Here is a 23,449-nt window from a genome sequence, read left to right on the forward strand (position 1 = left end):
GTATATTTGAGGCTGTATATTTGAGGCTGTATAGCAACCAAAACCAGGAGTGGATTGAAAACACAGAAAGGCTATGTTCACATAATGTTGTAATTGAGTGGATGGCCGTCATTTAATGGCAAATATATGCTGTTATTTTAAAACAACGGCTGTTATATTGAAATAATGGATGTTATTTACGGTTATATGGCGGCCATCCACTCAATTTCAACAATGTGTGAACAGATCCTTTCTGGGTTTTCAATCCACTCCTAGTTTTGGTTGCTATGAGGACCTGACATGAGGACCAAATACTGCCTGAAATATACATAGTGTGAACCCAGCCTTAGTAAGTGTAATCACTGCAATTACTGACAGCAGTTCCCTTTATACCTCATAGAGCTAAAATCAGATCCCCCTCCTTAAGGCTGTGCTGTCCTGCTCTGTGGTGAGTCTGTCCATAAGATGGCCAACATGGAGGAGCATGTAACCATGCCCCACCCCCAGTGTCCTCCATAGGAATATACAGGCTCAGTGGTAGACACTGGGGGGGCAGGGCATGGTCACATGCTCCTCCATGTCGGCCACCTTATGCACAGAGTCACCACAGAGCAAGGCAGCACAGCCTGGAGGAGGGAGTCTGATTTTAGCTCTGTCAGGAGCTGCTGTCAGTATATACAGTACACTTACTAATCCTATACACTTAACTATTTTACTATAAAGTGGCCAACCCCTTTAATTTATATAGCAATTGTGTTTTTTTGGGACACTTTCCCTTTAAGTGCTGTCAGGTCTCATTTCTCCCTTAATCATTGCCTCTTCCTCTCAATACAAGGTGTGCACTTCCCTGCTCTAGCCAGTCTCTTTTCTCAGCGAGTGCGAGATACTGAGCGAGCGTTCACCTGCAGCGTTGTGGGCTGTGGCTCCCAGCTTGGGTATGTAGTGGTGAGGCTCTGCAAATTGTTTGCTGCCATCCAGCTTTTCTAGGCATCTGCATTGCCTGTGTAGGTGTAGGTTAATTCCTGGCTTTTCCTATCCTTATTCCAGGACGTTGCTCATTGGTGGGGTCGGCTCGGTGTTGTTGGAGTTGTACGGCTGGGAGACTGTCTTCTATTTTGCTGGGTTCCTCACTTTAAGTTGGGGATATTGCTTAAGCACCTACGTACTTAAGGAAAGAGGTAAGTGTGCACACCTTAAAAGTGTTGGGATTGTTGATGTAATTTCTCCCAGCCATTGTCTCATTCAGAGGGTTGACCATCTTGTCACAGTCTTAAGAAAACCCCTGAAACTACCTCTTAAAGGAGAAGTCCGGCGAAAATTATTTTTTTATATGTTATTACTTATGGAAAGTTATACAATTTTCTAATGTACATTAATTATGGGAAATGCTCATATACTGCTATTTCCCTTAATTTAGTGTATCAGGAAGTGTTAGAATTATCTCTGAAGCAGTGACGTCACGACCAACGGTGTAATTCCTATGGAGTGTCCAGCAGGGGGCGCACTATATATAGAAGTCAATGAGTACCATTGACTTCTATATATAGTGCGCCCCTGCTGGACACTCCATAGGAATTACAGTGTATGTAATGTAATGCACTGTACTTTTGTGACTTCATGAATACAAGTATCCCATAAATGTATTCAATGAATACATTTGCAGGGCACCGAGCAGGGAGGGAGAGAGGTGCCATCTACCTCCCCCCTCCCTGCTCGGTGCTGGGAACATATACAAAGCACTACTCCCCCATTATCTGCAGATAATGGGGGAGTAGTACCTGTGCTATCTATCGCCGCCCGCGCCGCCGCCGCTCACACAGGGGCTGCTATTCATCGCGCCGCTGATTCCCCGCCGCCCGCGCCGCTCCTAACTACCCGCCCGCTCGCTCGCCCGCCCCGTTCCTGGCCGCCGCTCTCTGCTCATGCCGGCCGCGTCAGCCCACCCCCACCCCGGCCGGGAGCACGGCGCTTCCTGGTGTCCCCGGCCGGGGTGGGGGCGGGCTGACGCGGCCGGCATGAGCAGAGAGCGGCGGCCAGGAACGGGGCGGGCGAGCGAGCGGGCGGGTAGTAAGGAGCGGCGCGGGCGGCGGGGAATCAGCTGCGCGATCGTAAGTTTGATGCCGGGAGGAGGAGGAGGGGGAGCGGCGGGGGGCATGAATAGCAGCCCCTGTGTGAGCGGCGGCGGCGCGGGCGGTGATAGGGATAGCACAGGTACTACTCCCCCATTATCTGCAGATAATGGGGGAGTAGTGCTTTGTATATGTTCCCAGCACCGAGCAAGGAGGGGGGAGGTGGATGGCACCTCTCTCCCTCCCTGCTCGGTGCCCTGCAAATGTATTCATTGAATACATTTATGGGATACTTTGGGGAGCAAGGACACTTGCTCCCCAAAGTATTCCATAAATGTATTCATAAAGTCACAACAGTACAGTGCATTACATTACATTACATTACATACACTGTAATTCCTATGGAGTGTCCAGCAGGGGCGCACTATATATAGAAGTCAATGGTACTCATTGACTTCTATATATAGAGCGCCCCCTGCTGGACACTCCATAGGAATTACACCGTTGGTCGTGACGTCACTGCTTCAGAGATAATTCTAACACTTCCTGATACACTAAATTAAGGGAAATAGCAGTATATGAGCATTTCCCATAATTAATGTACATTAGAAAATTGTATAACTTTCCATAAGTAATAACATATAAAAAAATTATTTTCGCCGGACTTCTCCTTTAAGGGAACTTCTAGTATAAACATGAGGTGAGGTTGTCATCCCATATAGAGATACGGCCCTTAGGACCCTCCTCATCTCTTCTTATAGGGAAAGATTGTGTTTTGTACCTGATATTCCTATTATGCTCTGTGTCTTTCCTAGAGATCTTTCTCACTTTTCAAGACCTGGGGAAGGGTTTCTCGCTGTCAGCGCAGACCAGTGTGCCCTGGAGACGCCTATTCAAGAAGGGGCCCGTGTGGTATGTGAGCCATGTCCTATCAGAGGACTATAAAGTGTTAATATAATGTTAAAAAATGTTTGACAGGTCATAGAGCCATGTGAACAGGCTTAATCAGTCAGATGCTGAGACAACCACCCGTTGCTAGTCTGCTAGGTGCTTCTCTGCCCCTCTCATTTAAAGGGATGGACCCTCTACTAAGCCTGTTTATGAGGCCTGTTGTTGGAAATTTTTTAAAAATATATCAGAAAGAGTTAATTTGATTTACTTTTTTGTTAATATGCTGTTTAAGCAAAAATGTGCAGGGCCTTGAGTAGGTACATAAAGGTGTGCAACTCATTGATCCTTAGACAAAGAAATGTCCCTGATCACCTGCCTAGATGCTGTGGTCAGTTGTGGCATCTAGGTGGTTTCCCACAATCGCAGAATACTGCAGCCAGGGGCCTAGCGAAGGTCTTAGGCTGAGTTTATACCAGGAGTTCCCCCTGGACACCAACAGCACCTGGCGGACGCCAATGGGATCTATTGGCTTTTTGTCATGGTGTAAAAAAAATAATGTAGCATACACTGGCATTTTTAATGGAACTTGAAACGGAGGCCGCAACAGTGTGCACCCTGCCTTATGGCGCCATCTTTTAGTAAGATTCTCTTTGTTGCCCATAGCAACCAATTGCAGCTCAGTTTTCATGTAATAATAAGCTCTGCCAAAATGTAAGTTGAGCTGTGATTATTTACTATTGGCAATAGAAAGGACATTGTACAATAAATCTACCCCTGGGTGTACTAATAGAGGGGTCAAATAGCCAATACTTGTACCTGTGTAAAGGACTGTACTATGGTCAGCATGGGAAGCTCCCATTGACTTCACGCAAGTTTCCATCTCCCATTGAAGTAAATGTGGAGAAATTGAACCAGGAGCAGTCTCCGGCTTTAGGGAAATGAGCGCAAAGGATCATGCCATAATTGCTCCGGTACCGCAGGATACAGAGGATCGGAGACAGCTCAATATATAGCAACATCAGGAGAATTTATTAACATGCAATGCGTTTCAGCTCCATAAATAACATTAAAGGGCCTTCTTAGGCATACACAAATAATACCCAAATACCCATATATATTCAAAGATCCTCAAAAAACCCCTCCCTTTACTGGGCTGGAGGTTATGTGTCACATAATTGGGGGGGGGTGGCAAGGTGGGAAGGCGGCCTCCTCCCGCACCTGATTTACCATGATTTACACCTGCTCAGGATTTTTTATCATTTTCCCTCTTCTGAACACTAATTTTTGTTTCCTAGGGATCAGGGTCTGTGCGTTATAAATACCAATTTTTTTAATACATGTCTGATTAGCTTGTTACTATCATTTAAAAGCAGTAATAAAATGATTTTTTTCAGAGAAGGATGATTCTGCGTAGCTCTATCCATTGCATATACATCTGAGTATTATGGCCATTTTATATTTATGGTTTATTGAGTTATAAATGTATTTGCAATCATGCAAAACATAACCTCTGACCTGGGAATAGGAGGGGTTTTGTGAGGATCTTTGGATATATAAGGGTATGTTGTGTATTATTTCAGCATGTCTGAGAAGGGCTCTGCATTATTTATGGAGCCGAAACGCATTGCTTGTTAATAAATTGCTATATATTGAGATGTCTAAGATTCTCTGTATCCTGGCATGATCCTTTGTGCTCAAGAGGTTACTTCTACCGAGCCTGGCCCTGGTTCAACTACTCAATGTTCATACATCATTGGTTTTACATTGTTGGTGGTCCTCCATGAGCCGCATTGGGTCCAGATTGTCACATAAGTCCTGCATAGTGTTGTTCCTAGCTTTGAACAACCTGACAAGGTGTGTTTTGATACCCCTACACGTTGACTGGTTGTGTGTCACCAGCCATACTACACCAGACTGCGCCCTTTTTCTTTTTACAGTATTGAAGTAAATGGAAACAGGAATTTCTAAAGAGGTTAAGGGCATTGTAGATCGTTTGGCACTACTATCTGCACATTCCTATTATGATCGGGCATACAGCAGTGCTCCACATCTTGTGGCCTCCTGCTCTTGCAAAACTACAATTCCCATGCTGTCAGTGCATGATGGGCATTGTAGTTTTGCAACAGCTGGAGGGACACTGATTGGTGCAATAGATTATACTAGACACTAGTTATTTCATAGAGCTGTCTTTTTTTAAATCTGATCCCCATTCATATAATTCTGTATAACTTTAGGGCAGTGATCATCGCCCAGCTCTGCATTGCCAGCACCTCCTTCACCCTGTTTTCCTGGGTTCCAACATTCTTCAAGGAGCGATACCCAGATGCCAAGGTGAGTCGTGACCCAAAATGAGTTTTCAGGCTGTGAATATATTCATGTGGTTACCTTGTGCCACCTATTGGTAACATAGGAAACTGCATAGGTCAACAAAATGTTCAGCAACTTTTCCCAGTTACCTTTATTGAAAGTGGTAACATTTTATTCCTGTCAGTGTAACACCAAGAACAATGTTGTCATCGAGAACATAAAAAAGTTGTCAACTAGCCTTGGTCTTATTACCCCATGTTTCTCAGTTCTCAGATGCCATAAAATTGTATTCTTGACCTGTTTCTTGTCTTCCAGGGTTGGGTATTTAATGTTGTTCCCTGGCTTGTCGCCATCCCCTCTGCCATTTTCAGTGGGCTGCTGTCTGACTACCTCATCACACAAGGTAAGGCCAAGCTCCTCTGAAAGCGAGCATAGGAGGCAACCTAAAAACATAACAGTAAACTGGACTGCGGGAGGGGCTATTTGACCACTGTATAGTTGAGCATAGGCTCCTCTCCGCTCAAAGAATGAACATGTTCATTCTTTAAGCAGAGAGGAGAGGCACAAGAGAAATCCAATTAAAGAAATAGGACAGACACAAATTCGAGCAGAATTCATCCTCTTTTACCCAGTGTGCAAGAATTGACCTGTAAATTCTTTGGGCAAATTCTGGTAGAGGAATCCTATAGAAGTCAATGGGGCTTGAATTCTGCTTGAATTCTGCTCCTATTCTGCCAAAGCTGAATAGGTGAGGAATTTCAAGCAGAAAACGTTCCTCTACGATTCTTTACCTATTCCTCAGTGTAGACATACCGTAAACCTGCTATACAACAACAAAGCTCGGTACGGTTTGTGTCAGATAATTACAGCAGAAAATAAAGAGAGGTATACAAAATAGAAAAAATGGCCAAAGTCCCTAAAACGATTCCATAACACTCCCCCCCCCCCCCCCATCATGGATGAAGACCACACAATAAAATTCACAATTCAGGTCCTACAGCTGGGAATATTTTGGCACCCTAGGGAGCCTGCCAGGTCCACAGTTAGGCACCAATTAGTCCTATAGTATTACCCATAATAGGAGACATTAGGAGACATCATTTTTTAAAGAATGTTGGGGTGCTGACCTCTCTTGTTTCTGTCTTTCTGCAAAATACACCGTTTAGTTAACTGTTTAGTGCTAACAATATCTGCAAGGACTCTGGGACAGCACGAAAGATGATTAGTTGAGGGGTAAATAGAATCTGAACCTGCCACTTTGAATGGACCAGATCAATCAGTTAGGACCAGAACGATTGTGTGGCTGGGCAAGACCAGATCCTGTGGGTCAAGTCAGTGGAAGCCAGTTGGCGTTTCGGGCAGGCAACAGCCTATTGGGGGACAGAGGTTGGGGCAGAATAGTAAAATTGTAATTGGTGCTGTGAATAAGTCTAAAATATGTCTCCCTCCACCTCTCACTAGACACCACTCTCCGAACAGTGGCCCACCCCTCCAGGTTTTACTTATGCAAGTCATCAAATATGGTGGCCCAGTTATTATACATATTAGTGCTGAAAGGAAGCCATACGCTGAAAAAGTCATGCGCTGAGGGCCACATGCGAAATACGGCCGGAGGGCCAGAGGTCCATGTGAGTCGGCGCCTCTGAGCACTCTTAGGGCGCGATGTTTATGTGTTGCCACAACGTTTTTATTTAAAAGTGGTTTGTTGCTTCTCCCTACTCTACCGTATAAGATTACTCCCCTGAAGAGTATTGAAATGAAATACTGTGCCGGGAGCATAGGCAGGGGCAGTGTAGGAATTGTGACATAAGGGATTGCACGGGGCAGAGGCCGCCCTTTCTAGGGCGCTAACTCCGATAGTCCCTGAGCGAGCAGGGGTAGTTTGGTGCACTAACAAGGGACTAATAGGGCCGAGTGCGTCTGTTTTGAATAAGACTCTGTTCTGATGTCTACCCTCTGCTTTTGGTCCATTCAGTCTTAAAGGTACATTGTCGGCAGGTACAATTACTCTCACACTGACTGAATGTGACATTCTCTTCATGTGTAGCATGCATTTTGGGCCAGGTGCCTTGTTTTATATGCTGGAGGTTTACTATACACTGGCATGTGTTTTGGAATTTCTATAATTAGCCAATAAAAGTTTAGTTTTATATTTTGGTAGGGACCTATCTGTGAATACTGTTAAATATTGGTCTGTCCTACTAGTCCACAGTGTGCATATTAGTGCTCAAGGGGTCAGCTGTTGTAACTCCTAACTTAGCGTATAAGTAGGGCAAGGTTGGGTTTGCAGGTGGATCTGTAATAACCAAATCCATTTCTGTTGAACGGGTCAGTGAAGAGAGGTCCTTCATCCGACTAACTAAACAATCGATGATGTATGTAGGGAGAAGCACAAAGCTCAGAAAACAAGAGGAATGATGGAATAGATGGTGAAGGAAGTGTATTCCTGCTACTTTCCACTTTATAAACATTGGGTTATCCCTGCCTTGCATAAACCATGGATGTCCCCAAAAAGAAAGGTACCTGGAAATCAATTTGCGGTAGATTGTACATTTTCCTAACTATCTTCCATGTCACCACTGTGTCCCTCAATAGTAAACTATGCTTAACTATTGAAGGAAGTGCATTGTATTTAGTGTGTGGTAGGGCCGAGAGAGCCAGACCACATTCCCAAGTATAATTAGAGTAATAGTTTAACTCCAGCAGCACGTCAACACAAGGTCTCAGAAGGCACGCCACATTATATATTCTAAGGTCAGGGAAATGAATGCCCCCTTTAGGCCTAGGTAGTTGCAATTAAGATGTAGCAATCCAGTGAGCCACTTACTTATCTTAAGATGCCAGACTGCATCCCAGTGACATCCTGGTGGCGGAGCAACAGCGGAATGGTTTGTAGTGGATATAACAACTAAGCATTCTAATTAGAAACCTACCTAAAAATGAGAGTGGGAGGTGCTCTTATTTCTTAGGTTTGGAGAATATTTTCTGAAACAATGGTGGGTAATTTAACTGGTAGAGTGGTTCTTGAGTGTCTCCTATTATGTCTTTCCAAGTAACAGTTAAAAAAAACACCTTATTCAAAGAAAATATAAAATCTTGTCACAACCTGTAGATGGCGCTGTTGCTATTGCAATCTGCCTAGTGGTTGTATTGCTGCTTGCTTCCCCCTCTAATGGTTGTGGAAATTTTTGTCTCTCTTAACCTTTTCAGGTTATAAAACTATCTGGGTCCGGAAGCTCATGCAGGTAACTAAAGCACATGGTCAGTCATTTTGTTTTTCTTTGGGGGGAGGGGGGAGGGGGATGCAGGGGAGAAGAGCTGTTTGCTTGATGCAGTAGAGCTGAGCTATAAGTGTTTGTGAGCTTGTTACGTGCGTTGTAGTTGAGCTTGTTGGGGGCAATGTACCTGAGCTTGTCAGATGCAGCAAAACTGAATACAGTTTATCAGGTTCAGCAGAACTGAGCGTACCAGAGGAAGCCAAACTACTCTATTGTAGTTGATTGGCCATTGCCGTGTCAAATACCTCCCCTTCATGGGATAATCTATGTGATTTCACATTTGTAAATCGCTTCTCTTACTAAAAATGGTAGTCTCTGATCGTGCATAAATATCTGGGCAACTGTCCCTTTTGTAACTACTGTACGTACACAGTGCTGCCTCCTGACTGTAATCAGGGGCGGTCTTGGCATTTCTGGGGCCCCCCCCTCGACATGCGCTCCCCCCCTCCAGTAGTCCTCTTATAACCCTCCTACCACCATACAGAGATTACATATTGCCTCAAAACTGCTCTGGACAAAACAGGAAGATATTACCAATAATACCATTACATAATACTGCCACACCATGACCCCTATCACTACAGACCCTATAACAGAGTGCAGTTACATCCAGTGACTTACAGGAGGCGTCTTCTCTGATCAGCTTTTACTTCTTTTTCTTTCTCTCTCCATCCAGCGTGGGCAACCTTGAAATCTTCTCCCAGCTGTAAATCTTCTCTCCAAAATCTGTCAGAGAAACATTTAGGCTCCAACGCATTCAGTAGTTAGGTCCCCTGTACCCCTATATAGTAGTTACACCCCTCTGTGCCCCTATATAATAGTTACACCGCTCAGTGTCCCCACAGATTTAAGGTGTCCCTGTGCCCCCACTTAATAATTAGGCATCTTCTGTGCCCCATTATAGTAGTAAGGTATATAGGCACCTCTTTGCAGTCCCAATGTAATATAGACTGCTGTGTGCTGCCCTCAGTAGTATATACTCCTTGTGTGCTGCCCCAAGTATTATATACTCCTTGTGTGCTGGCCCCAGTAGTATATAGACCCCTGTGTGCTCCCCCAGTTATATATAGACCCCCTGTGTGCTCCCCCAGTTATATATAGACCCCTGTGTGCTCCCCCAGTTATATATAGACCCCCTGTGTGCTGCCCCAGTTATATATAGACCCCCTGTGTTCTCCCCAGTATACTATATAGACCCCCTGTGTGCTCTCCCAGTCTTATATACCCCCTGTGCACTGCCCCCAATTGTATATACCCCCTGTGTGCTCCCCCAGTTGTATATACCCTGTGTGCTCCCCCACTAGTATATAGCCCCTCTGTGTGCTCCCCCCGTTTATACAGACCCCGTGCGCTCTCTTATAAGTATACAGACCCCCTGTGCGCTTCCCTCCCTTTTATATAGACCCCCTTTTTCTGTCCCATAAGTATATAGACCCCCTGTGCGCTTCCCCCCACCCCGTTTATATAGACCCTCTGTGCTCTCCCATAAGTATACAGACCCCCTGTGCATTTCTCCTGTTTATATATACCCCCTGTGCGCTCCCCTCCTCCGTTTATATAGCCTCTCTGTGCGCTCCCCATCCCCACCCCCCGGTTATATAGACCCCCGCTGTGTGCACCCACTCCCATATAGTGTATAGCACAAAAAAACAAACACACATACTCACCTGGGTCCGGGCGTCTCCTCTTCTCTACACTCTTGTGGCCGCAGGAAGTGTTTTTCCCTGTCATGGCACCGGCGCTCCAGTGACGCCTCGAGCGCCGGCACCAGGGACACAGAGCGGCCTCTTGTGACGGCAGGGAAAACACTTCCTGTGGCCACAAGAGTGACAGACAGGGAGGGAGCCAATGGCTCTCACCCTGTCAGTGCCGCTGCTGCCTGTAACTATGTGCGTTCTTTATGAGCGCACAACGTTACAGTTAAGATCGCAGCAGCGGGACAGCGGTCTTGGGCACCAGAGCGGGGCCCCCCTGGATGTCCGGGGCCCCACGCAATTGCGTGGGATGCTTGGTGCCCAAGACCGCTACTGACTGTAATCCCCTCTCCCCTCTCTGTAGCTTATCATCAGTTTTAGCAGCAATTTCAGTGCTTAGTGTAACCATTTCCTTGCTTTACCGCTGTTGTTTCTTTACTTTATGCTTACACAACACCTTTCAAAGCCAGTTCATCAATAACCCTTTCTTCCTCCTCATGCCAGCTTTGGTAGCATACTGTAAATCAACACTATGGCATAGCAGAGAGGAGTAGGTGCTTTCTTGTGATTGGACAGCCAAATAAACCTACACTAATTCAGAGAGTTATCACTTTGCACACATGGAAAAAAAAAACATATCATTGAGCTCTGCTACATTGTGGTACACATGGCGCGTGGTTATGTAACGTTCTTGTAAAAGCCCCTCTCTTATGTACACAGGTTTGTGGAATGGGGTTCTCCAGCATCTTCATCCTCTGCTTGGCTCACACGAATAGTTACTGTCAGGCCATTGCATTTGCATCTGTGGCAGTAGGGCTGCAAACCTTCAACCACAGGTGAGGACAGGGGAGGCTCTGCTGACAGATGTAGTGACTGCTGCCAATTGTACACAGCCCTTTTTTACTTAATATGCTTTATTCCCTTACAGTGGTATAACAGTAAACGTTCAGGACCTCGCTCCCTCCTGTGCCGGCTTCCTTTTTGGTGCGTATATCAGTTATTGTGAATATTACATCATGTATTATACCCCAGAGCTGAACTCACTATTATGATGGTGAGGTCACTGTGTACATACATTATATATCCTGTACTGATCCTGCATTATACTCCAGAGCTGCACTTACTATTCTGCTGGTGGGGTCATTATGTACATACATTACATTACATTACATATCCTGTACTGATCCTGAGTTACATCCTGTATTTCTTTTATTAGAAAAATAGAAAAATTAACAAACAAGGCATATCTGGCCATAACTTAAACATAACAGTAAATTACATAAATAACAAATAATAATGATAAACCATTATAATAGTATAAAGCAAAATGAAATCTTTAACCTTTTGCCACCAAGCCAGCCCAGTATTCCTACTTAACAAAAATAAATAAATAAATAAATAAAATAAAATAAATAAATAAAAATGTTTTCAATCCAGGCAAAATAAGCCATAAAACTTAAACTACAAAGCCATCCTCGGCTGTAATCATAACTAAAGAGAAGCCACCCTGGCTAAAAAAAACTCCCAAACCTGGGTTATAGTAAATAAACAAAACATAAACACACATATACAACCACCTCTAGACCAACACACGACCACCTGATACTACAAACAATAACTATACATGAACTGAAAATGAAAGCCATCCAGGCCTAACCAAAAGAAAGCATATAACATATCAGTATAAGAATAAAATACTAACTAACTAACTGGTTATTCCAGTACAACACTCGGGCCCGGCTGCCCTGCCCTGTTCATGGAGTCAAAGTTCAGTCCATTTTTGGTGTCAGCTCCATTCAGCCCACACCTTCCCACAGACCCCGCCCCCCATATCCCCCCTCCCAACCTATTCTGTATCCCCTCATATATACAATATATACAATGACTATTATGTCCATAAAGCTCACATGGCTTATTCAGCCATAACCCTGCCTACACTTATCACAAAACATATATTAACATAAACATAGCACACCATAATAACATAACAGAACAATATTATACACAATTATAATAAGGCCCAAGTTCGGTAGCCTGTAAGCCCTTTATACCTACTGCTGACCAGAAAAACAAAACAAAAATCTAAAGTGGCATGCACCAGCCCTCCACCGGGATCGGAGGATGGCAGACCGGGTACCAGAAATTTATAAACTATCCCTTACTATCTTACCCTACTCTCCCCCTATCTCTAACCCTAAGTTTAAACTGACCCTACGCGCTTTCCCTACTGCTGTCCCTACCTGCTCTCTCCCTAACCATAATTATGGCACCTCACCCAGTGGGCTCAGTACCTAGGGCACAGCGAAAGAAAAACCTCTCCACAGGAGAGAAGCCCTACTGGTACCCAGCCTGCCATACTCCAAAGACCTGATCTTCCCAAGGTCACCAGTGATGTTCCTACAGACCTCCACCTCGGAGAGGACTCTACGCTGTGTAGATACTAGACACCGTGCGTTCCACGTGTGGTACCTAACCACTAAGCTGACTAGAAATAACGTGCAGCGATCTCGGCCACCCAGGTTCCTGAATGCCCCATAAGCCCACTCCGGATAGGTGAGACTGACTAACTGACTCCAACCTATGGAGGCGCCCACCCTGGTGTAAACCCCTATATTGAAGGGACATTGAAGCAGGAAATGATCCATACTCTCTAGCGTATTACCACACTCCTCACGGGGACACCCCCGATCATCGGAGCTCCTGCACTTCAAGTTGTCCCTCACATATAGCTTCCCCTGGAAACAGCGCCAGGCCAAATCCCAAAACTTCTGAGGGATCCGTTTCGAGTTTAAAAGACTAAGCCCAACCTCTAGATCCTGGCCTGGGCAGTCCCTGAGCGCCAGGGGCTTCTGGAAATGGGTCAACAGAACCCTTTGGTCAAGGAATTTCCTCGACTGAGTCCTGATCTCCCACATTCCCAGACCCCACCGACGTACCATCTTCAGAGTCGGGGTAGCGTAAGCCGGAAGATATCCATGGGGTGTACGAAGGTCCTTCACTCGCCCTCCTGTCTCCCATTCCTGGAAGAAAGGCCGAAACCATTCCCTGCAGGAGAGTACCCACGGAGGAGCCCTCTCTTTCCAGAGGTTTGCGATGTTAGCTTTCAAGAAGGTGTTCACTAAGAACACCACAGGGTTCACCATAGACAAACCCCCTAGTCTCCTCGTGCGGTACGTAACCTCTCTCTTGACCAGGTTCAGCCTATTCCCCCATAACAGCTGGAAGAACAGGCTGTAGATCCTAGTATAGGAAGCCTCTGGCAAGATACACACACTGCCCAGGTAGATGAACAAAGGGAGCAGGTACGATTTGATCAGGTGTACCCTTTCCCTTAAGGTTAAGGACCAACCCTTCCACTGGTCCACCTTCCGAGTGGCATCCTGGAGCCTACCATCCCAGTTTTTAGTGGGGTAATCACCCTGGCCGAATGTAATGCCTAGGATTTTTGCCGAGTCTTGGGGCTCTGGAAGGGTGTCCGGGAGATCAAACTCGGGATCTCCCCCTCCCAGCCAGAGACTTTCACACTTATCCGGGTTGATGCTGGACCCAGATGCCTCTGAGTAGCGGTCCACCTCCGACATCACCACATCGACCTCCTCTCTCGAGGACACAAAGATAGTGACATCATCAGCGTATGCTACCACTCTCAGGGTGGCTTCTGGCTCCTCCAGGCTCATCCCGACCCCTGCCAATGGTCCACAACCAACCCTCCTAAGGAAAGGGTCGATCGCGAACACATACAACAGTGGGCTCAAAGGACAGCCCTGGCGAACACCAGACCCAACCTCAAAAGAGCGGCCAGACCAACCGTTCACCAGCGGGAAACTCTCTGCCCCTGCATACAAGATCTTAAGCCAATTGACAAAAGTATCTGGTAGGCCATATCTCAGAAGGACAGACCAGAGGTACTCGTGGTTCACCCGATCAAATGCCTTGGCCTGATCCAAGGACAGCAAGTACCCCTTCCAAAGACCCGCACTACTCCGCTCCACTGCCTCCCTGACACTAAGGACAGCACTTAAGGTGCTTCGGCCTGGAACAGAGCAGTGCTGAGCCTCCGAAAGGAGCCGGGGTGCAAACTTCACCAGCCGATTAAACAGTATCTTGGCCAGAATCTTCCTGTCCACATTGAGAAGAGCTATGGGCCTCCAATTCTCAATGCGGCTCGAATCTTTACCCTTTGACAGAAGAATCAGGGCTGACCTCCTCATTGACCTTGGCAGAGCGTCCGAGGAAAGACACTCATTGAAGACCTCGGTCAAGAGGGGAACCAAGAGGTCCCTGAAGGTCTTATACCACTCAGATGTTAAGCCATCTGGACCTGGCGACTTCTTGAGGGCAAGCCCTTCAATCGCCAGTCTAACTTCCTCTTCCCTGATCTCTTCTGCCAAAACATCAAGAGAGGGGTCTACCCCTGGCTCAGGAACGGTTTCAGCCAGGAAACCCGACATCACATCTCGATCTAGATCCTTCCTCCCCAAGAGGTGTGAGTAAAAGGATCTGACGACCTCCAGGATCCCTGATCTGGACCGGTTCAGAGATCCCGTACTATCAACCAGTCCAGTCACAATCTTACTACTCACTGACATCTTACAGTTTCTGTAGGGGTCGGGCGAGCGGTACCTCCCGAAATCCCTCTCAAAAACTAAAGATGCGTGCCTATCATACTGACACCTCATGAGCAAGGCTTTCACTCTGGAGATCTCCTCTCTACTACCTCCAGTCGAGACGAGATGCTCGAGTTTCCTCCTCAGGCCCTGATACACACGATACCTATTCAGGGATCTGAGGCTCGAGAGCTGGCGGAAGAACCTCGCAACCCGCTTCTTGAATATCTCCCACCACTCTGACTTACTACTACATAGGCCCAGTAGAGGTACCTGACTCTGAAGAAAATCCTCAAAGGACTGTCTTACCTCTGCTTCTTCCAGGAGGGACGAATTCAGCCTCCAGTAGCCTCTACCCATCCGGGGGGTCTCTGAAACATTCAGGGAAAACAAAATTAGACAGTGGTCGGAGAACTCCACCTCAACCACGGACACTGCGGAAGAGACGGCTTCCTCCTTTAAATAAAACCTGTCTAATCTAGACCTGCAGCTACCTCGATGATAGGTGAAACCCGCGTGGCCCGAGGGTGTCCGGATGTGGGCATCCTCTAGGCGAGCTTCCCTAACTATACTAATCAGGGCCATGCTATCATAAGCCAGCTTGTCTTTGGCGCCTCTCCTGTCCTGAGACCTCGTGATAGTGTTGAAGTCTCCACCAAAGACTACCTGCCGACTCGTAAAAAGAAAGGGCTTAATCCTCATAAAAAGGCTTTTACGGTCCCACTTAGTCTGTGGGGCATAGATGTTAATGAGCCTGAGCTCTTGCCCCTTCATGAGGACATCCAAGATCAGGCACCTCCCCATTTCCAACTCGATAACCCGTCTGCATTCTACAGGAGCGGTAAAAAGGACCGCCACCCCACTATACGGCTCAGCCGCAAGAGACCAGTGTGAAGGCCCATGCCTCCACTCTCTCTTGGCTTTTATTAGAGAGGCTAGATCTGTCAACCTGGTCTCCTGCAAAAACAAAATGTCGGCGTTAATACGACCGAGAAAATCAAAGGCTGCAAATCTAGCCGTATCCGACTTAATGCTGGCACAGTTAATGGATGCCAGCGTCAATGGGGTGAGTGCCGCCATCATGGGTGATTGAGTTGGACGGCCTTAAACCCCTACTTACTTGTTTTCTTTCCCTTTTTCTTTCCACCCCCTTCAACATCAGAGGAAGACCCCTTAGATGGTTCCTTAGACCGTTTTAGAGAGGTGGACATATCCATCTCTTGATCTTCACTTCCACCACCTGAGGCCACCTGACCCCCTGAGGAAAGTACCTCTGGGGGAGCAGGCTCGGCACCTCCTGGAGGTTCCTCTGCCCTAGACACCAGTCCCTCAACCTCCCCCTCTATAAATGGAGAGGTTCCTTCACTGAGGGACTGATATCTGTTAGATAGACCGATCAGAGGGGGGTCAGTCGGAGCTTCCTTTGACATCTGGCCTTTAATAATTTTTTGGGAAGACGAAGAAGTCGCCTTAGATTTTTTAGGCATCTTCTTAACATTCTTCCTTCTGCTGCGCTTAGGTTTTTCCTCTTGCCATCTCCCTCCATCCTCATCCAGACTTTCATACTGGGAAGAACCTGAGGAGATGGCTATAGCCTCGCTTTCCTCTTTGCGCAGTCTCCCCATCTCTTCATCTAGTTCAGCGCCCCCCAAAGCCTCAGCCTGACCATCTGAGCCAACGCCAGGAGCAGGACCCTGGACTACCCCGACCATCTTGGAACTTCCAAGGTCCTTGCTCCCTCTGCGCATTTTCTCTCGCCTAAGCTGAGTGGGGCTCTTACGCTTTTCCTTGTCAGTTCTCTTCCTTGGCTCTGGTGCTCCCTCTCCTCTGCTGGTCCCCTCCCCCGCTGAGGCAACCTCAGGGCTCTCCCCAGCTCGGGTGGCTGCAGCATAAGAGAAAGAACGGGGACACCTACTAAATGGGTGACCAAGGTCACCACACAGGTGGCACCTAATCCGGCCACAGGATGCAGCAAGATGACCCTCCGCACCGCACAGTGCGCACATCAGCTTAGAGCAGTTTGCGCTAAAGTGGGTGGGATCACCGCACCTGTGGCACAGCTTCGGTTGCCCCTGGTAAAAGACCTGGATTCTGTCGCGACCAAGGAAAGCGGCTGATGGTATGTGCGCAACAGTATTGCCTGAACGTTTTAGACGGACTGAGAACGTCCAGGCCCCAGACCAGATGCCATGCTGATCTAAGTTCTTCCGGGGAACGTCCGTCACTTCCCCGTACCTGCCCAACCAAGTCATGATGTCATAACAAGAAAGTGATTCGTTACGTGTCAAGACGGTCACTTTCTTTACCATGCTCTGGCGAGATATCGCTTTAACAACGAAATCTCGCCATCCGGGCTCGTCCTTCACCAGCTCATAATTAGACCAGAAAAGTTCAAGCCCCTCTGGTCTTACAAAGCTGATGTCGAACTCAGAGGAGCCGTAGGGGTGGATCAAGGCAAAGATGTCACTGGCCTTGAACCTCATCTGGAAGAGAAGCTCCACCACCTTTCCTCTCTGTGGGCACGCATCACTGCCTCTCCATACCAGACGGGCCACGTTCCTACGGCCCACCTCCTGCCCGGGTGTTGGAAGCGACCAGACCACTTCCCCATTGTTCTCTCGGAAGGCTCCAAGTCCATGTCTTTCTATGTAGAAGGACAAGTCGACCTCCCTCCCCTCTACCTGGAGCGTTCTATCTCCTTTCCTAAGTGCCTCCAGAAGGCGTCGTTGCAAGTGACCCTCCCCAGGGGGTGGAAGTGAAGATCTCCCTGGACCTCCGGCTGCCGCAACATTAGCGTAACTCCTGACGGCAGCCGGAGGGGCAGCCGGACCCGGCCCTGACTGACTAGTAACCGCATTACCAGAATATACCCCAGCAATATCTGCCCTGAGAATTGCCACCTCTCCAGTGGCACCTGAAGGGTTAACTTCACCACTCCTAGCATTCAAACCACTCACATCCCCATTATGCACACCACTACTACTCCCATCAATAACACCACTCCCTCCCCCAGTCTGCACAACATTCATGCTACTACTACTACTCCCCCCATCCGTCACCTCCATACACTCAGTAGCTGGGCTGGCCTTGTGGATCAGTGTGGCAGGTTTTAGCACTGTTTTTCGTGTCTCAGTCCCAACAGTTTCTTTAGCTGCGGATGCCATGACAGGTGACGCACATGGCCCCGCATCACTACAAACTCTCCCGCTGAAACCCATTATAGGCTCCAATGTTCTTGACCTGGGAGAGTTGCTTATTACGTTCCCACAAGATGCGCCTTCCCGCTGTGATCCCACAGAGCCCACAGCAGGAGACACGGCAACCGGAACCGCTGTCAGTCCAGGTAGATGTGACATACTGGAACTTTCCGCACCAGTCTCTGATGCCCGGGCACCCCCCACAAAGGAGCGTCCTGCAGCACCCAAGACTCCCGAGAGGCCCTGAACCTTCCTGTCCGCCCCTTCTTTACTATGGCCGCCCCCACTACTGACACAAGCAGGAGCGGCTTTCTCCGCCATTTTGCCATCTCTCTCTCCTCCTTGCTGGCCCCATTCCACATCAGAAATGGGGACTGGCAGTGTAGAGGAGTCACCAGCCGCCCGGACTGACTTCTCAGCCGCCCCGGACTGCTGGAATGGAGTGAATACAAGACTCACACTCTCTTGCTTTTTTGCGGCTTTTCTTTTTACCGGAACATCCTCACCGAGATCTTCTCCAAAGGTGAAGGCCTCCATCCTCAGGGGGGACTCCTGCCTGACTATGGCCTGTAGTAGTCCTCCATCTGACAGACCATCATCATCATCATCATCATCCTCATCAGTGTCTGGCAGAGCCACCTGCGCTGCCATAATGCTGTAGCTCTCCTGCATGCTTTGGGGGGTACTTTGGGTGACATCAGAGGGGTCCTCATTCATCACACAGTCCTCCTCCTTACACTCCACCAAGTCCTCAGCTTTTACAGCCTCCTCAGCCTCCATTTCTTCCTCCTCTCCACTACTACTCTCCCCATCTCCTGCAGCATCACCCCCATCATCCGCTCTGCTGCTAGGGGATTTCATAGTGGCAAAGCGATCCTCATTGCGCAATTTCTCCCTGAACAGGTCGCTCCCTTCCAGGATGGCCGCCCTCCTCTCCTCTATCCCCTTTACCTGGGCACTCAGGGACTTGATCCTGGGAGAGAACTCGGGCTTCTTCCTCTTGGGAGCCGTATTAGCCTGGTACCTGAGAAAGCGCAGATCTTCTCTTGCTGCCTTCAGTTCCTTCCCAAGCTGTTCATACTCCGCAAACTTAGCGGTGATGCGGGAGCAGTACGTGCTGGCAGACTCCTTGGGGCCTCGCTCACCCCACATCTCCACCGGCTGACTCCTGGACACTGCTGGAGTTTTCTTAGCCGCAGCTTTCTTTCCTCCATCACTGGAAGCCGTTGCCTGGGGGCCAGGAGCCACATTGCTGCGGACCCTTCCAGATCTCCTCAGTCCACAGGCTGGAGCGCTGGCCGGTAGCTTTTCCTCTCCACCCCCCGCCGGCCTGGTTCGGGAGATGGAGGCCTTGGATTCCCGGGGATCCATGCTGAAAGCCTCCCCCAGGAGCCTGCCACACTCCTGGGAAAGGCAGGTGGAAAATCAGCCTCTCTCTCTGGAGCTCAGGAGCACAGACGGACACACCTACACACACTGAGAGTGACCACACCCGCCTATCCTCCAGTCTACTCCAGAGCTGAACTCACTATTATGATGGTGAGGTCACTGTGTACATACATTATATATCCTGTACTGATCCTGCATTATACTCCAGAGCTGCACTTACTATTCTGCTGGTGGGGTCATTATGTACATACATTACATTACATTACATATCCTGTACTGATCCTGAGTTACATCCTGTATTATACTCCAGAGCTGCACTTACTATTCTGCTGGTGAGGTCACTATGTACATACATTACATTACTTATCCTGTAGTGATCCTGAGTTACATCCTGTATTATACTCCAGAGCTGCAATCACTATTCTATTAATATTCCCTTCATCCATCTGGGATGGATTCTTTCTTCTAATCTTAGGTGTGGCCAACACAGGAGGAGCGTTACTGGGTAAGACATCTAACAATCCATAATAATAATGCAAATCTTAAAGGGGCTCTCTAGTCTTCAGTCCATAATCTTTAATTACTATGTTTAAATTTCCTACCGTTTTCAAGAACTCCACTTACTGTCAGAGAATGGGTTGAAAACTTGTGTGGACCTATCACTCAGCTGTGAGAATTATTAGGTCTATACAGAGTTGTATGATCCTGGATTTCATGGTTCAGGAACAAGGATTTATACCCTGTATGACCACAAGATGTCTCCATGACATGATGGGTGATCCCCACCTGGTGTTGCACTGGGACCTGTATATGTATTTACTCTGATACTTGTCATGGGAGACATAGAGGCTTTCTTCTAAAACCAGTGTCACATCAGCAAAAAGGCTGTATCTGGTATTGCAATGTAGACACGTTTAAAGGAGTTGAGCTGCAATACCAGACACAACCAATGGACAGATGTGGTGCTGTTTCAGCAAAAAATTATTATTGTTTTTTGAATCCTGTAAACCCCTATAATACTTTCACACGGAGCATGAATAATACTGCCATATAATTCCCAAACACATTCATACAAAAAGTTATGTAATAACCATGCAATAAAATGTCTAAAAAATACCGCTATGCAATTGCTACTCACATTTTTAGTTATCACAAGTTTCAAGGACATTAGTCGTCCTTTAGGACGGAAGGGGAATAAGTATGAGTAATTTTTTTTTCCCTTTGGCCCTAGGTGTAGTCTGGGTCTATCTCTCAGGTTACCTAATTGAAACCACCGGCTCCTGGGGGCCCATGTTCCACCTTGTAGTTGCTGTGAATATTGTGGGGTTAATTGTATTTCTGGAATTTGCCAAATCTGAGAGAATGGATGTAGAGATGGTCCACATCTAAGGGACGAGATGAGAAGAAGCTGCCATGATGGACTGACAACAAGTAGGTCAAAGATTGCCAATAGGCTCCCAGCCAACCAACCAGCCTGGGCTAGAGCGCCCCTATCGGTGGATAGGATACATGGGTCAAGAACAGAAAAAGACGCACATGAGAAATGCATAAACCTAGGACGGTTCTTTGAAGAGATTTTTTTTATAAGATGTTTTTTAATTTATTCTATAGCACAAAGGACTTGATATAAAAATTGTATACAGATATATGACTGAGACTCCCGACACTGTGAATATAACACATGCGACTGTCATACAACTGGAAATCCCGTCCTGACACAACATGTTTAGCAAGTGAATGAATGTTATCTAATAAATATTGCATTGTTATAGGTTTCTTGTGGATTATATCTGTGTCAAGATAAAGCTGTATACAGTATATACAGAGATATACACACACCTCTTAGCTCTCCTCTATGTACAGAGATATGTACGCCTCACAGGTCTCCTCCTCCATGTATAGAGGTATATACACTTCACAGATCTCTCCATATACAGAGATATATACACCTCACAGGTCTCCTCCTCCATGTACAGAGATATATACACCTCACAGGTCTCCTCCTCCATGTACAAAGATATATACACCTGACAGGTCTCCTCCTCCATGTACAGAGATATATATACACCTCACAGGTCTCTCCATATTCAGAGATATATACACCTGACAGGTCTCCTCCATATCCAGAGATATATACACCTCACAGGTCTCCTCCTCCATGTACAGAGATATATACACCTCACAGGTCTCCTCCTCCATGTACAGAGATATATACACCTCACAGGTCTCCTCCATGTACAGAGATATATACACCTCACAGGTCTCTCCATATACAGAGATATATACACCTCAAAGGTCCCCTCCATGTACAGAGATATATACACCTCACAGGTCTCCTCCTCCATGTACAGAGATATATACACCTTACAGGTCTCTCCATATACAGAGATATATACACCTCACAGGTCTCCTCCATGTACAGACAGCGATATATACACCTCACAGGTCTCCTCCTCCATGTACAGAGATATATACACCTCACAGGTCTCCTCCTACATGTACAGAGATATATACACCTCACAGGTCTCCTCCTCCATGTATAGAGATATATACACCTCACAGGTCTCCTCCTCCATGTACAGAGATATATACACCTCACAGGTCTCCTCCATGTACAGAGATATATACACCTCACAGGTCTTCTCCATAAACAGAGATATATACACCTCACAGGTCTCCTCCATATACAGATATATACACCTCACAGGTCTCCTCCTCCATGTACAGAGATATATACACCTCACAGGTCTCTCCATATACAGAGAGATATATACACCTCACAGGTCTCCTCCTCCATGTACAGAGATATATACACCTCACAGGTCTCCTCCTCCATGTACAGAGATATATACACCTCACAGGTCTCCTCCATGTACAGAGATATATACACCTCACAGGTCTCTCCATATACAGAGATATATACACCTCAAAGGTCCCCTCCATGTACAGAGATATATACACCTCACAGGTCTCCTCCTCCATGTACAGAGATATATACACCTTACAGGTCTCTCCATATACAGAGATATATACACCTCACAGGTCTCCTCCATGTACAGACAGCGATATATACACCTCACAGGTCTCCTCCTCCATGTACAGAGATATATACACCTCACAGGTCTCCTCCTACATGTACAGAGATATATACACCTCACAGGTCTCCTCCTCCATGTATAGAGATATATACACCTCACAGGTCTCCTCCTCCATGTACAGAGATATATACACCTCACAGGTCTCCTCCATGTACAGAGATATATACACCTCACAGGTCTTCTCCATAAACAGAGATATATACACCTCACAGGTCTCCTCCATATACAGATATATACACCTCACAGGTCTCCTCCTCCATGTACAGAGATATATACACCTCACAGGTCTCTCCATATACAGAGAGATATATACACCTCACAGGTCTCCTCCTCCATGTACAGAGATATATACACCTCACAGGTCTCCTCCTCCATGTACAGAGATATATACACCTCACAGGTCTCCTCCATGTACAGAGATATATACACCTCACAGGTCTCCTCTTCCATGTACAGAGATATATACACCTCACAGGTCAAAAAATGACACCTCACACAGCCCCATAGACCAAAGGATATAAGCGCTATAAGCATGGCAATAGAGCGATTTTAAGGAACATATATTTGTTAACAATGGTTTGAATTTTTTACAAGCCATCAGATACAATAAAAGTTATACATGTTACATATCATTGTAATCGTAACGACTTGAGGAACATGTATAATAAGTCAGCTTTTGCATAGGACACACGGTGTGAAAATGAAGCCCCCCCCAAAGAAAAAGAATTGTGTTTTTTTTTTTCAATTTCACAGCGCATATAATTTTTTTCTGGTTTCGCAGCATATTTTATGCAAAAATTCAGCCAGTCATTGCAAAGTACAATTAGTGGCACAAAACATAAGGGCTCATGTGGGTCTGTAGGTGTAAAAATGCAACTGCTATGGCCTTTTAAGCACAAGGAGGAAAAAACAAAAACGCAAAAACGAAAATTAGCCTTGT

General features: G+C 46.8%; 1 protein-coding gene across 2 annotated transcripts in view; it reads left to right on the top strand.

The window, feature by feature from the left end:
• The window catches only part of SLC17A9 (solute carrier family 17 member 9), a 53,292-nt gene extending 32,108 nt beyond the window's left edge, over positions 1–21,184 (top strand). For both annotated transcript variants that reach the window (XM_069953061.1, XM_069953060.1), the window contains exons 4-13: positions 815–914; positions 1,027–1,157; positions 2,864–2,960; positions 5,174–5,270; positions 5,562–5,649; positions 8,457–8,491; positions 10,939–11,054; positions 11,147–11,202; positions 19,887–19,916; positions 20,643–21,184. In XM_069953061.1, the coding sequence (XP_069809162.1) occupies positions 815–914; positions 1,027–1,157; positions 2,864–2,960; positions 5,174–5,270; positions 5,562–5,649; positions 8,457–8,491; positions 10,939–11,054; positions 11,147–11,202; positions 19,887–19,916; positions 20,643–20,800 (908 nt within the window). In that variant the 3' untranslated portion in view covers positions 20,801–21,184. The remainder of the gene's footprint in view (positions 1–814; positions 915–1,026; positions 1,158–2,863; positions 2,961–5,173; positions 5,271–5,561; positions 5,650–8,456; positions 8,492–10,938; positions 11,055–11,146; positions 11,203–19,886; positions 19,917–20,642) is intronic.
• The last annotated feature ends 2,265 nt before the right edge of the window (positions 21,185–23,449 follow it).

Source organism: Dendropsophus ebraccatus, chromosome 14 (genome assembly GCF_027789765.1).
Source record: "Dendropsophus ebraccatus isolate aDenEbr1 chromosome 14, aDenEbr1.pat, whole genome shotgun sequence".
In the NCBI taxonomy this organism is placed as follows: domain Eukaryota; kingdom Metazoa; phylum Chordata; class Amphibia; order Anura; family Hylidae; genus Dendropsophus; species Dendropsophus ebraccatus.